General features: G+C 52.9%; 1 protein-coding gene across 1 annotated transcript; it reads left to right on the forward strand.

Moving 5' to 3' along the window:
• Nucleotides 1–719: 719 nt before the first annotated feature.
• ACER1 (alkaline ceramidase 1) lies at nucleotides 720–4,839 on the forward strand (the record flags this gene model as incomplete). Its single annotated transcript, XM_056107250.1, has 5 exons — nucleotides 720–834; nucleotides 1,576–1,717; nucleotides 2,791–2,928; nucleotides 4,361–4,498; nucleotides 4,671–4,839. Coding segments are annotated over 5 exons (702 nt in total), but the record flags the coding sequence as incomplete, so codon positions are not given.
• Between the last annotated feature and the right edge of the window lie 8,639 nt (nucleotides 4,840–13,478).

Below are 13,478 nucleotides of genomic sequence, written 5' to 3' on the forward strand. Positions count from 1 at the left end.
TTCTAGCCCTTTCCAGGGCCTGGGGTTCAGGAGATAAGCAATGAGACGGTGACAGCCTTAGCCCGCAGCGTCGCTGGAAGATCACAGGGTCTGAGCCAGGTGCAGCCACTCCTGTTAACCTCCAGACTGTCCCCTCGGTGCCATCTGAGCCCCATCAACCCCTCAGTCCCAAGCACTGTCTGGAGTGGCCCGAGAACCACAAAATAAAAGACAAGCAGAGGGGCCGGAGCGATGGGACAGTGGGGAGGGCTTTTGCCTTGCATGCGGCCAACCCAGACTCAATTCCCGGCACCCCACAGGGTACCCCAAGCACCGCCAGGAATGATCCCTGAGTGCAGAGCCAGGAGTCAGCCCTGAGCATGGCCGGGTGTGACCTAGAAAGAAGCTGGACTAACCCTGGGTTGAGTCATTGCCTGAAAGGGACACGGAGGGTCGGTTCGAGCTTTAGTTTTGATTTGGGGGGGGGGGAACGACACATCCTGCTGATATAGAGTATTTATTTATTTCTGAATTTTTGGGCCACACCCAGCAGCACTCCGGGCTCTGCACTCAGGAAGATACTCCTGGCAGTGCTCAGGGGACCTTATGGGATGCCGGGAATCAGGGGCTCCTCTCCACAGAGCCTGGCCTCCACGCTGCTGGTTGTTTCTCTGGCCGGGGTTTCCAGGGCTTGGCACAGAGGCACAGAGCCTGACGCCCCCCTTCCTCCCCTCCTGCAGTTCAGCAATGTCACCTTCTTCATCTTTGGGCCTATCATGATGGTCCTCATGCACCCCTATGCCCAGAAGCGCTCCCGTTTCGTCTACGTGGTCGGGGTTCTCTTCATGGCCATTGGTAAGTGTGTGCAGGTGCTTGTGTGCGTGTGTGTGTGTCTATGTGTGCATACACTAGTGCACGTGTATCGTGTGTGTGTGCATGTTTCCATGTGCATGTGTTTGTGTGTACGTTCGTGTGTGCCTGTGCGTTTGCATGTGCGTGGTTGTATGTCTGTGTGTGTGTCTGTGTGCACACGTGTGTTCATGTGTAGGTGAATGCGTCTGTGTGTGTGTGTACATGTGCGTGTACGCTTGTGTGTTTGTGGAAGTCGATGTGTGTGCTTGTGTGTCTTCACACACGTGGTTTGTACGAATACGTCGGTGTGTGGGCTTCTATATGCATGGGATTGTGTGAATTCGTGGGTGTGTGTTTCTCTAGGTTTGTGGCTGTGTCAATCTATGTATGTATGCCCGTGTGTTTGCACGCGTGTGTGCTTGTGTGAGTGCATGAATGCATGCATCTATGTGCATGTCTGTGTGTGTGCCTGTGTAGTTGTGTTTTCACACGTGTATTGTCTGCGCATGTGTATGCCTGTGTGTGTGTGTGTTTGCACGCGTGTGTGTTTATCTGTGTAAATGCATGTATTTGTGCCCGTGTGTCTGTGTGTTGCGTGTGTGTGTGTGCATGTGTCCGTCTGCATGCGTGTGTTTGTGTGTGCACGTCTGTGTCTGTGTGCACGCATGCACGCGTGTACGAGTGTCTGGGGTGGAGGGCAGAGTGGGAAGGGCCCCCCAACCCTGGCCCCTGTCTCCTGCCCAGGCCTCTTCTCCATGTACTTCCACATGACGCTCAGTTTCCTGGGCCAGCTGCTGGACGAGATCGCCATCCTCTGGCTGCTGGCCAGCGGCTACAGCATCTGGATGCCCCGATGCTACTTCCCCTCCTTCCTCGGGGAGAACAGGTGGGCGGGGCCCCTCCCTCCGCCTCTGCCCTGGGGATCCGCCTCTGCCGGGTCCCGGACATTTCCTGCCCTGGGCTGGCCCAGCCAGCCTCCCTCTGAGCGGGCGGACCTGCTTCTGCTCACCCTGTCGCAATCACCCTGACCACCTTCAGACCCCGGGGGCGGTGACCGGACCCACCTCGTACTCACCTGCCTCAGGGACCTCTCCCAAGTCTGTCACCTCAGCTGGTCTGATCGTCCCTCGTCCCTCGAGCCCTGAGCCCTCCTGAGTCACTGCCACACCCAGTCTCATCCCCCAGCCTTCCAGGACCTTCCCCGGGCTTTTCTTCCCTCCCTCCCTCCCTCCCTCCCTTCCTTCCTTCCTTCTTCCCTTTCTTCCTTCCTTCCTGGCTTCCTTCCTTCCCTCCTTCATTCCTTCCTTCTTTCCCTTCCTCCCTCCCACCTTTCTTCCCTCCCTCCCTCCCTCCCTCCCTTCTTACTTTCTTTCCTTCCTTTCTCCCTCCCTTCCTTCCTCCTTCCCTCCCTCCCTCCCTCCCTCCTTTCTTACTTTCTTCCCTCCCTCCCTCCCTCCCTCCCTCCCTCCCTTCCTTCCTTCTTCCCTTTCTTCCTTCCTTCCTGGCTTCCTTCCTTCCCTCCTTCATTCCTTCCTTCTTTCCCTTCCTCCCTCCCACCTTTCCTCCCTCCCTCCCTCCCTTCTTACTTTCTTTCCTTCCTTTCTCCCTCCCTTCCTTCCTCCTTCCCTCCCTCCCTCCCTTCCTTCCTCTCTTCCTTCCTTCCTTCCTTCTTCCCTTTCTTCCTTCCTTCCTTCGTTCCTTCCTTGCTTCCTGGCTTCCTTCCTTCCCTCCTTCGTTCCTTCCTTCTTTCCCTCCCTCCCTCCCTCCCTCCCACCTTTCCTCCCTCCCTCCCTTCTTACCCTCTTTCCTTCCTTTCTCCTTCCCTCCTCCCTTTCTCTCACCCTCCCCTCCTACCCCCCTCCCCCAGCTGAACCCCCCTCTCCTCCATTCCCCTCCCCCAGCAGAGCCCTCCCCCACCCCTCTCCCTCCCCTCCCCCAAGCTAACCTCTCTCCCGGCAGGCTGCATTTCTCCCGCCTGGTGCTCCTCGCCACAGTGATCAGCACCTTCCTGTCCTTCCTGAGACCCACCATCAACGCCTACGCCCTCAACAGCATCGCCTTCCACATCCTCTACATCATGTTCCACGAGTACAAGAAGTGGGTGTCTGCGGGGGCGCCCTCCACCCCCCACGGCCCCTTCCCTGCTCGGGAGGGCGGGGCTTTCTCCAAGATCAGCCGCCCCAGAGGGCCCCAGGCTGGACCCTTGCCCAAGGCTGAGGGTCTGCCAGCTTCTCGTGTGCATGTGTGTGTGTGCGCTGGGCCACACTCCACGCTGTTTGGGGGTCACTTCCGGTGGTGTGTGTGTGTGTAGAGGTACTCTGAGATTTTTTCTTTTTTTGGCTTTTTTGGTCACACCCGGCGATGCTCAGGGATTACTCCTGGCTCTGCACTCAGGAATTACTCCTGGCAGTGCTTGGGGGACCATATGGGATGCTGAGAATCGAACCCGGGTCAGCCGCGTGCAAGGCAAATGCCCTCCCCGCTGTGCGATCGCTCCAGCCCACTCTGAGTTTTTTTTGGCGATGAGAATGATGATTTTCGGTCCCGGGGCTAAACCCTGTGGCGCTCAGGGGCAAGTCCTAATTTTTGTGCTCAGTAGTGACCCCTGGTGGTGCCTGGGGACCATTGGCGGGTCTGGGGGTGGCATTGAAGTTGGCTGCCTTCAAGGCCAGCGTCCTGCCTGCTGGATTATCTCTCCACTTCAACCTTGGCCTTGAAACTGAACTTCTTTCTTTGTATTTTTTTCTTTTCTTTTCTTTTCTTTTTTTTCCTGACTCCGTCTTTTGGGTTGTGCAAATGGTCCCATTTTATTTGATTATCTGGGGGCCAGAGCACAGGCACTTCTCAGCCAATCAGATTGTTGGTTCAGGGCGAGAGGCAGAGTTTTTTTTTTGCTTTTTGGGTCACACCCGGAGATGCACAGGGGTTACTCCTGGCTCATGCACTCAGGAATTATTCCTGGCGGTGCTCGGAGGACCATATGGGATGCTGGGAATCGAACCCGGGTCGGCTGCGTGCAAGGCAAACGCCCTACCCGCTGTGCTATCGATCGCTCCAGCCCCAGAGGCAGAGAATTTGATGCTAATGTGATTCTGTAGCGTTAGGGATCTCCAGGTCGCTCCAGGGGCTGCACTTTGGTGATGCCTGGGGGACCATACGATGTGCGATGTGCTCGGGGGAGAAACTTGGATTGGGGTCACCCTAGCCTCTGTACTATCTCCTGGCTCCATAAGGTCTCATTTGCCCCCCCTTACCTCTTTCTTTTTGGGGGGCATACTCAGTGATGTGTGATGTTCAGGGGTCACTCCTGGCTTTGCACTCAGGAATTTCTCCTGGCGGTGCTCAGGGGACCCTGTGGGATGCCGGGGATCAAACTCCGCTCAGCTCTGTGCAAGGCAAACGCCTTCCCTGCTGTCCTATCACTCCAGTCCCATGGGCTCTGGATGGAAGAATTTCCCATCAGCCCCTGCTTAAGCCTTTGCCCCTCACCTGGCTGGGGCTCACCCCTCCTCCCTCCCCCTGCCCCCAGGGCTAGCAACAAGGAGCTTCGACACGTCATCGAGGTCTCTGTCGTCTTATGGGCTTTCGCGCTGACCAGCTGGATCAGTGACCGCTTGCTCTGCAGCTTTTGGCAGCGGATTCATTTCTTCTACCTACACAGCATCTGGTAAGTCCCTGCCAGCTCAGCGGGCGCCCGGGCGGGCAGCGATGGGGGAGGATGAGGCCGGTGAGGGGGCCGCCTGGGGGTCAGATTTGGATGATCAGGAAGAAGAGGCGGTGGGGTGGGGTGGGGGGAGAGGCCAGGGATCCCCATGCCCTCTCGACCCTCTTGCCCCCAGGCACGTCCTCATCAGCATCACCTTTCCCTACGGCATGGTCACGATGGCCCTAGTGGACGCCAGGTACGAGATGCCGGGGGAGACGCTGAAAGTGCGCTACTGGCCGCGAGACTCGTGGCCCGTGGGGCTGCCTTATGTGGAAGTCAGCGACGAGGACAAGAGCTGCTGAAGCTGGACCCGGAGCGCCGCTGCCAGTGACTTGGCGCTCCCGTGTGGACAGGACAAAGATGGGTGGGGAGCTGAGAGGCCCCCCTGGCTTCTTCTCCCCGCATTCTGCATCACCCCCCTCCACCCCACCACCATGCCCCAAGACCGGGGACAGACACCGCCCCCCCAGCACTCAAGAGCTTCTGATGACACCCACCACCCCTGTGGGGTGACCCCTAACCCAGCTCCCCTCCAGACCCCACTTCCGGTTCCTGGCTTACCGGTCGGGCGCTGCCCAGAAGGGGGCGCTGGATCCCCAGGTGTGGGCATCCCGTGTCTTCAGGATAAGGTGGCAGGCCAGGCCGGGTGCTTAGAAGCAGACACTGGCCCTGGCCCTGGCCCTGGCCATGCTAGGGTTCTGGCACTCGGAGGGCCTTCCAGAGCTTGGAGATCTTGTTTTTTTTTCTTTTTTCTTTTTTTTTTTTTGCTTTTTGGGTCACACCCCGCGATGCACAGGGGTTACTCCTGGCTCTGCACTCAGGAGTTACTCCTGGCGGTGCTCAGGGGACCCTATGGGATGCTGGGAATCGAACCTGGGTTGGCCATGTGCAAGGCAAACGCCCTCCCCGCTGTGCCATCTCTCCAGCCCCGAGCTTGGAGATCTCGGCTGCTAACCCCAGTTCACCTGTGACGATCCTTCTGCAGACTCGTCCCGCGGCTCGCATGAACTTGATCTACTGGGGGGTGCGGGCGCAGACGAGGCTGGTCTCGAGCCCGGACTGGACATGGGCATGAAGGGGGGGTTCTGAGGTGACTGACCCAAGGCTCTCACAGCGGTGGAGGAAGGGAAGTTGGGGGCGGCGCAGAGCACAGGTCCTGGAGGTAGGTTGATGGAGACTTGAAACCACTCCACTAAGTTCCTGTCCTGCCCGACATATTGCAGTAGAGATTTCCCCCCACACTCACACCCTGACTTCTGAAGCTCAAACATCTGCCTTATAAAAAATATATATATTTCTTCTGTCGTGGGTTTTCTGTCTACATTGAACAAGATTAAATGGGTAGTTCCAGGGAAAAACCTTTGTTTGAGATGTGACGGCGGGTCCTGGTTTGATTCCTTGTACCGCACACGGTCGCCCCAACATCACCGACTGTGTCTCAAACTGCTCCCCCCCGGCCACCAAAAAAGGAAGACAAAGTATGTGAATCGTTTGGCACGAAGTCTGGCAAATCTGTAACTGTTTTCTCATCCTTTCATCTTTTTTTTTTTTTTGTGGAGGGGGGTCACTACTGATGGTGCTCAGGGGTTACTCCTGGCTCATACATTCAGGAATCACTCCTGTAGACTCCTGTAGGCTTGAGGGACCATATGGGATTCTGGGAATGGAACCCAGGTCATCCGCGTGGAAGGCAAGTGCCCTAACCACTGTGCTATCTTTCTGGCCCCATCCTTTCATCTTTGAATATGTCCATCCATCTACCCACTCACCACCTCCATCCAGCGTTCATTTATCCTCGCACATCTATCCATCCATCTATCCCTCGGCCCTTTGAACTCCATTGAATAATCATTGATTCGTTTATTCGATCACTCATTTTCCCTTCCATCTCGCCCGCACGGCAAAGCCTGGCAAGCTCCCCCATGCCGTACTCAAAATGCCAAACACAAGTAACAAGAAGTCTCACAATTTGTTGTGAGATGTTACTGGCGCCCGCTCGAGCAAATCGATGAACAACGGGAGGACAGTGCTACAGTGCTATTATTTATATATATTTTAGGGATGCTTAGAGCAGCGATGCAGGGCTGGGCCTCTAACCCAGGGCCTAACACATAGAAGGTCCTAGACTCCCTCCCCACACACACACCAGAGCCGTTTCCTGGCCCTATGATCTCTTTCCCACCTTTTCATCCACTGATGAATCCACCCATCCACCGAACCATTCATTTTGCTTTTTGGAAAACCCAGGGGTTACTCCTGGCTCTGCACTCGGGAATTACTCCTGGCGGTGCTAGGGGGACCCGATACGGAATGCAGTGCTCGAGGGACCCGCTGGGATTCTGGGGATCACACCCAGGTTGGCTGCATGCAAGCCCTCCCCTCTGTATTCTCACTCCAGCCCCTTCCCTGAAGTTCTTTGCCCTGGTCAGTTACCAGTAAAATGAAACTGACTAATTACAGAGCGGGAGCTGGGAGAAGGGGGGTGGGGGACCTCCCTTGAGCTCCCTCAAGCCTCCCTCAAGTTGTGGCATGAGCTGATGTCTTCCCAGAATAACAGCTGTGAAAGGGGCAGAGTAATTGTACAGCGGGGAGGGCACTTGCCTGACATGGAGCTGACCAGGGTTTGATCCCTGGCACCCCATAGGGTCCCCCTAGCACTAGTAGGCTGAGATCTCCAAGCCTACTCAGATTGGGGCCAAGTATCCTCCACCCAGATCGTCCAAATTCCAGTAGGCGGGGGTCACACCCACCACCTGGCCCCCTGGCACCGTGTAATCCCATCAAGGGCCAAGACTCAGAGACTATAAAAACCAGCTCCCGCCCGGAACCACGCGGCCGCATTCGTGGCCGCGCGACATCTTATTATGACATCTTATTATCTCATTCCTACTTTGGACAAACTGGCAGGCTACCGAATGTAGCCTGCCCACACGGCAGAGTCTGGCAAACTCCCTGTGGCGTACCCAATATGCCAAATACCAGTAACAATGATGGGTCTCATTCTCCTAAAGAGCCTTGAATATAATCTCAGGGCTAGGATGAAGGAGACGTTACTGGGGCCTGCTCGAGGCAATCGACGAATAACAGGATGGTCGTGATTCGTGAGCACTACTAGGAGTAATTTTTTTTTTATTTTCTCTTTGGGTCACAACAAGCGATTCACAGGGGTTACTCCTGGTTCTGCACTCAGGAATCACTCCTGATGGTGCTCCGTGGACCATATGGGATGCTGGGAATTGAACCGGGGTTGGCTGCATGCAAGGCAAACACCCTACCCGCTGTGCTATCGCTCCAGCCCCCAGGAGTAATTCTGGTGTGCAGAGTCATAGTAAGCCCTGAGCACTGCTGGGTGTGGTCCCAAGCAAAGAAACGAAAAGAATAGATGTGGAAAAAAACTCAGAGAAACTTGCCTTATTGTCTGAAGTGACTGTGGCAGAAGTTCTCAGGTAAGACACTGATACTAGGAAAAAAATGAAAAATAAATACACATATATATGTATTATGTATTATATATTATCACTGTCACTGTCCTCCCATTGTTCATCAATTTGCTGGAGTGGTCCCAGTAACATCTCCATTGTGACAATTGTTACTGTGTTTGGCATATCGAATACGTCACGGGGAGCTTGCCAGGCTTTGCCGTGTGAGTGAGATACTCTCAGTAGCTTGTCGGGCTCTCTGAGAGGGACCGACGAATAGAACTCGGATCGGCCATGTTGGCCACTTGCAAGGCAAACGCTCTACCCGCTGTGCTATCACTCCAGCCCATTATATCTTATATATATGAAAATATATATTTGTTGGGGGGGTCACACCTGACTGTGCTCAGGGTTTACTCCTGGATCTATGCTCAGGGATCACTCTTGGTGGGGTTTCAGGGTGCTGAGGATAGAACCCAGGTCAGCTGCATGCAAGGCAAGCATCCAACTCCCTTACTATCACCCCAGCCCCTAATATCAAAAACGTTTTTTAAAAAAAAGCAGGAAAGTGATGTCAGAGAGAAAATGACTAATGTCCCCAAGACTGGTCTTTTTTTTTTTTCTGGAGAAACGCCACATGGCACTTAGTTTTGGGAGTGATCTCAAACCATTCATGGTCCCTGGATAGTCAAGAGCTACTGTGAGTTGAAGTGAATCTGGAGTTGGTCTCTTCTTTCACCAGCAGTCTTTTTTTTTTTTGGGTGGGGGTCACACTCGGTGATGCACGGGGGTTACTCCTGGCTCATGCACTCAGGAATTACTCCTGGCTGTGCTTGGAGGGACCATATGGGATGCTGGGAATCGAACGCAGGTCGGCCGCGTACAAGGCAAATGCCCTACCCTCTGTGCTATCGCTCCAGTCCCTCATCAGAAGTCTTATCTGGCTTGACTGGATTCAATATTGCCATGAACGTGCATGTTCGTGCCTGGTAGGAAACCGCATCCAGTGCTTTTATGGCTAGTGTGAAGGGGAGAAGTTTGGGAGTTACTTGGGGACATAACTGGAGGCTGGGGGCTGGAGCAATAGCACAGCGGGTAGGGCCTTTTGCCTTGCATGCGGTCAATCTGGGTTTGATTCCCAGCTTTCCATATGATCCCCCGAGCACCGCCAGGAATAATTTCTGAGTGCAGAGCCAAGAGTAACATCTGTGTATCGCTGTGTGTAACCCCCCCCAAAAAAAGCAAAACAAACAAACCAAAAGCCGGAGGCTATAAAAGGATTCTCCTGCGCATGCCCTAAAACTATCTTGAATGACTGTAAAGCCATAAATACCAAGTCCTTGGAAAGAATCCTGTCCAAAATCATCCTTAAAGCATAAAAACCAAGTTCTACCCTGGGGTACAAATAGACCAAACCACCAGAGGGCGGTAGAGACCAACTCAGCGGCAGAGCGGAAGTCGGGTCCTTTTCAAAATGTTACTTAGTAGCGATCAAGCGAGAGCCCTGCTCTGTGGCTGTTTAATTTTTGGTAACATCCAGATAGCTTGTATCCATCCCGCCTTGTGCCGGGGCTCAAATTACTATCTGTTTTTCTTGAAGTCTACTCCCCGGGAGGAGAGCAATTTAAATAGGAAACATTGTGTCGTTCGAAGGAGTCGTTTGTTACAGATCAAAAAAGCAAAGAAGTAATCAGAAAACTAGATACAGTAACAACACCAGCTCAGCGATCGTGAACCCGGTCTGTCTATGAGAATTTCTAAGTGAAGTTGCAAAGGTGGGGTTAGAACTGTCGCTGTTTTATTTTTTTGGAATGTTACTCTAGATAAATAAAACCCTGATGGAGGGACCCAGATATATATATATATTTTTAAACTGTCTTCAGGGGGCTGGAGTGATAGCACAGCGGGTAGAGCGTTTGCCTGGCACGCGGTCGACCCGGGTTCGATTCCCAGCATTCCGTATGGTCCCCCGAGCATCGCCAGGAGTAATTTCTGAGTGCATGAGCCAGGAGTAACCCCTGCGCATTGCCGGGTATGACTCAAAAGGAAAAAAAAAACCTGTCTTCAGTTCTTCAATATACAGATAAAGCTGTTAAGAGCCACTGCAGATGGTCAACCCTTCGCTGGCTTTGAATACCATGCCATATATATATTGTATATATATCGTATATATATCTACACACATATACATATATATAGATATTTGTATCTTCATGTAAGATGGCAAAGAGTGAAAGCTAGCCTGTTCTCCTGAGAACCAAACCAAGACTTCCTTCTCCAAGGAATTTGAAAGAAAGATGAGAAGAAGCAAAACTTCTCAATGAAGTACATCAGCAACATTTCACATTATGACCCAATGACGCCACTGTAACTGCCGTATGACCCAGACAGTTACTGCAAATCTTCTACTCTCAACACACACACACACACACACACACACACACACACACACACACTCCCCTGTCCTTTCTAGTCTGGGAATAAGACAACAGACTTGGAAGTCAATATCTATGTATCAGAAGGCAGTAAAATCTTGCAAGATGAGACTTTGAATGTTCGGGAGAGGGTAGGGATGGAGTTCAATGAGACGGTTACAGTTGGTCTGACTGAGAAGAATAAAATTGGAGCCAACTTAGAGACAGTGCAATGTGGACCAACTAGATAGTTAAGGTCCTCATCTCTGATGAGACAGAGCAAAGATGGATTGATGGGACTTTACCCGGTTTGTTACAAAAACAAAAACAGGGGGTGGAGAGATAGTACAGCAGGGAGGTGTTTGCCTTGCATGGGGCCATCCTGAGTTTGATTCCCAGCATCCCATAGGCTCCCTTGAGCCCTGCCAGGAGTGATACTTGAGCACAGAACCAGGAGTCAGCCCTGAACACCATTGGGTGTGACCCCACACACACCAAAGCAAAACAAAAAACCCACCCTCTGTAATTGCCAAGGGAGTGGGTCGTCAACTTTGTCAAGGAGGAAGGAGAGATGGCATATTTTCTAGACTGGTCTCTCCTTCCGCCCGCATTCCTGACTGCACTTTTTTTTTCTTCTGGACCACACCCAACAGTGCTCAGGGCTTACTCCTGGGTCTGCACTTAGGGATCACTCCTGGTGGGCCTGGGGGACCAGATGGAACGCCAGGGATCAAACCCACGTCATCTTCATGCAAGACAAGCACCCTCCCCACTGTAACATTGGTCTGGCCCCTGTACCACTTCCTTATTTAAAATGAATTTCGTACTGATGACCGTGAGATAAACAATTACAAAGTGATCTATGACTGGGTTTCAGTAGCACAGAATTCCAACACCTGTGCCTTCACCAGTGTACATTTCCCAGCACCAATCTCTCCAAGGTCCCTACTTCCACCATCATCTTGCCCCAGTCTGCCTCTATAGCAGACACTTTCCTTCTTCTTCTTCTTCTTCTTCTTCTTCTTCTTCTTCTTCTTCTTCTTCTTCTTCTTCTTCTTCTTCTTCTTCTTCTTCTTCTTCTTCTCCTCCTCCTCCTCCTCTTCCTCCTCTTCTTCTTCTTCTTCTTCTTCTTCTTCTTCTTCTTCTTCTTCTTCTTCTCCTCCTCCTCCTCCTCCTCTCCTCCTCCTCCTCCTCTTCTTCTTCTTCTTCTTCTCCTTCTCCTTCTCCTTCTCCTTCTCCTTCTCCTTCTCCTTCTCCTTCTCCTTCTTCTTCTTCTTCTTCTTCTTCTTCTTCTTCTTCTTCTTCTTCTCCTCCTCCTCCTCCTTCTTCTTCTTTTTCTTCTTCTTCTCCTTCTCCTTCTCCTTCTCCTTCTTCTTCTTCTTCTTCTTCTTCTTCTTCTTCTTCTTCTTCTTCTCCTTCTCCTTCTCCTTCTTCCTCCTTCTCTCTTTTCCCCTCTCCCTTTCCTTTTGATCATTATGGCTTGCAGTATAGGTACTATAAAGTTATCATGCATATCCCTTTACCTAATTTTAGCATTCAAATCTGTCCAGAGTGGTCATTTCTCAACTGTCATTGTCATACTGGTCCCTTCTCTGTCCTAACTGCCCTTTCCCTCACGTTCCCACTTGCGACAAGCTTCCAATCATAGGCCAGTCCTCCTGGCCCTCGTTTCTATCATCCAAGGCTCTGTACCACTTCTAAGCTTCTTTCTGTATGTCCATGTTCTTCCCCTCAAAGGAGAAAAGGTTTCTGGGCTGGAAAATAATCTCCTGTGTCTTCAGAGGCTAGGAAATCTGCCTCCTGATTTTTTCCGGACACACACTCAGAGCCCAGCCACCTCACAGAGAGAGGAAACTCAAGTACGCTCCTGGTGGATAAGCCCACATGGGGAAAAACATTTCCCACCTTGGACAGTGCTCATCCCGGGGAGCTGTCCCTACCCTTCCAATGTGCAGATCCATGAGCAAAATATTTGTTTGAAGTTATTCCTCTGAGGATGCAATGTGCTGGGCAGTGAGGGATATTATCCGACACAAGCCCATCTTCCAAGCTATCGTCAAGGTTTGCTTCCACACCCCCCACTGCAACAAATCACCATCCCCTTTCAACACCATTCAAGGCCCAGTATCCATTTCCCCACCACCAGGAAGCCCTCTTTCATATCCCTGACTCAGGAATCACGCCGTCAGGGTGCTCTCAGCTCCCAGTGGGCGGCAGTGGACAGGCATAGAACCAGCGAGGCAGAGATGGTCTTCCCTTTTTAGTTTCGGTTAGTTTTGGGGTCACACTCAGTAATGCTCAGGGCTTTCTCGTGGCTCTGCACTCAGGAATCACTCCTGGCAGGGCTCGGGGGCCCCTATGGGATGCTGGGGATTGAATCTGGGTTGTCCACGTGCAGGACAAGTGCCCTCCCTGCTGTCTTATGTCTGCAGCCCCAAAACAGATCAAATTAAGAGATTAAGGTGAGAAGACATGAATGTATAACCATGCACCATGAAATTTCAGAGTCTTGGACAACTCCGTGCTCATTTCGCAAGGAGAGCTTCATCTTTTATTCATCATTTTTTCAAATAGGGGCCACACTAGGCAGTGCAGGACTTGGGCCTGGGGTGGGGCGTGGTGGCAGAGTGAGAGAGTGAGTGTGTGTGTGTGTGTGTTTGAGAGAGCGAGCTCTAGGGGCATGCACACTGCACCCTGAGATCCCTCGGGAACCCCCAAGTTGCCTTTCCAACGTCTTTGGCCACAAAAACACCCCCGACTCACGCCAGCAAGCACCGATTTCAAGAGCTGCTGTCTTCTGTCCTGCGGTTGCAGCCAGGTAGGGACTGTTCCTTTTGCACTCTCTCCGGAGAGGTGCACGGTGGCGGGGAGGGGGCTTGGCGTGGGGAGAAGATTGGGGGAGGGAGTGGAGGGAGCCCCGGCAGGCTCGGGACGGGAAAGCTGAAGCTGCCGAGCCATCGAGGCACCGTCCAAAGCGCCTAGAAGCGGCGCGTGACCAGGAAAACCAAAGGAGGGCGCAGTGAGCGGAGCGCCCTGCCCGGGCCTCGAACCCACGACCTCCCTCGGCGCCGCCCCGCCCCGCCCCGCCCCGCCCCGCGGAGGGCGTCG

This window comes from Sorex fumeus, unplaced genomic scaffold (genome assembly GCF_029834395.1).
Source record: "Sorex fumeus unplaced genomic scaffold, SorFum_2.1 ptg000156l, whole genome shotgun sequence".
In the NCBI taxonomy this organism is placed as follows: Eukaryota; Metazoa; Chordata; class Mammalia; order Eulipotyphla; family Soricidae; genus Sorex; species Sorex fumeus.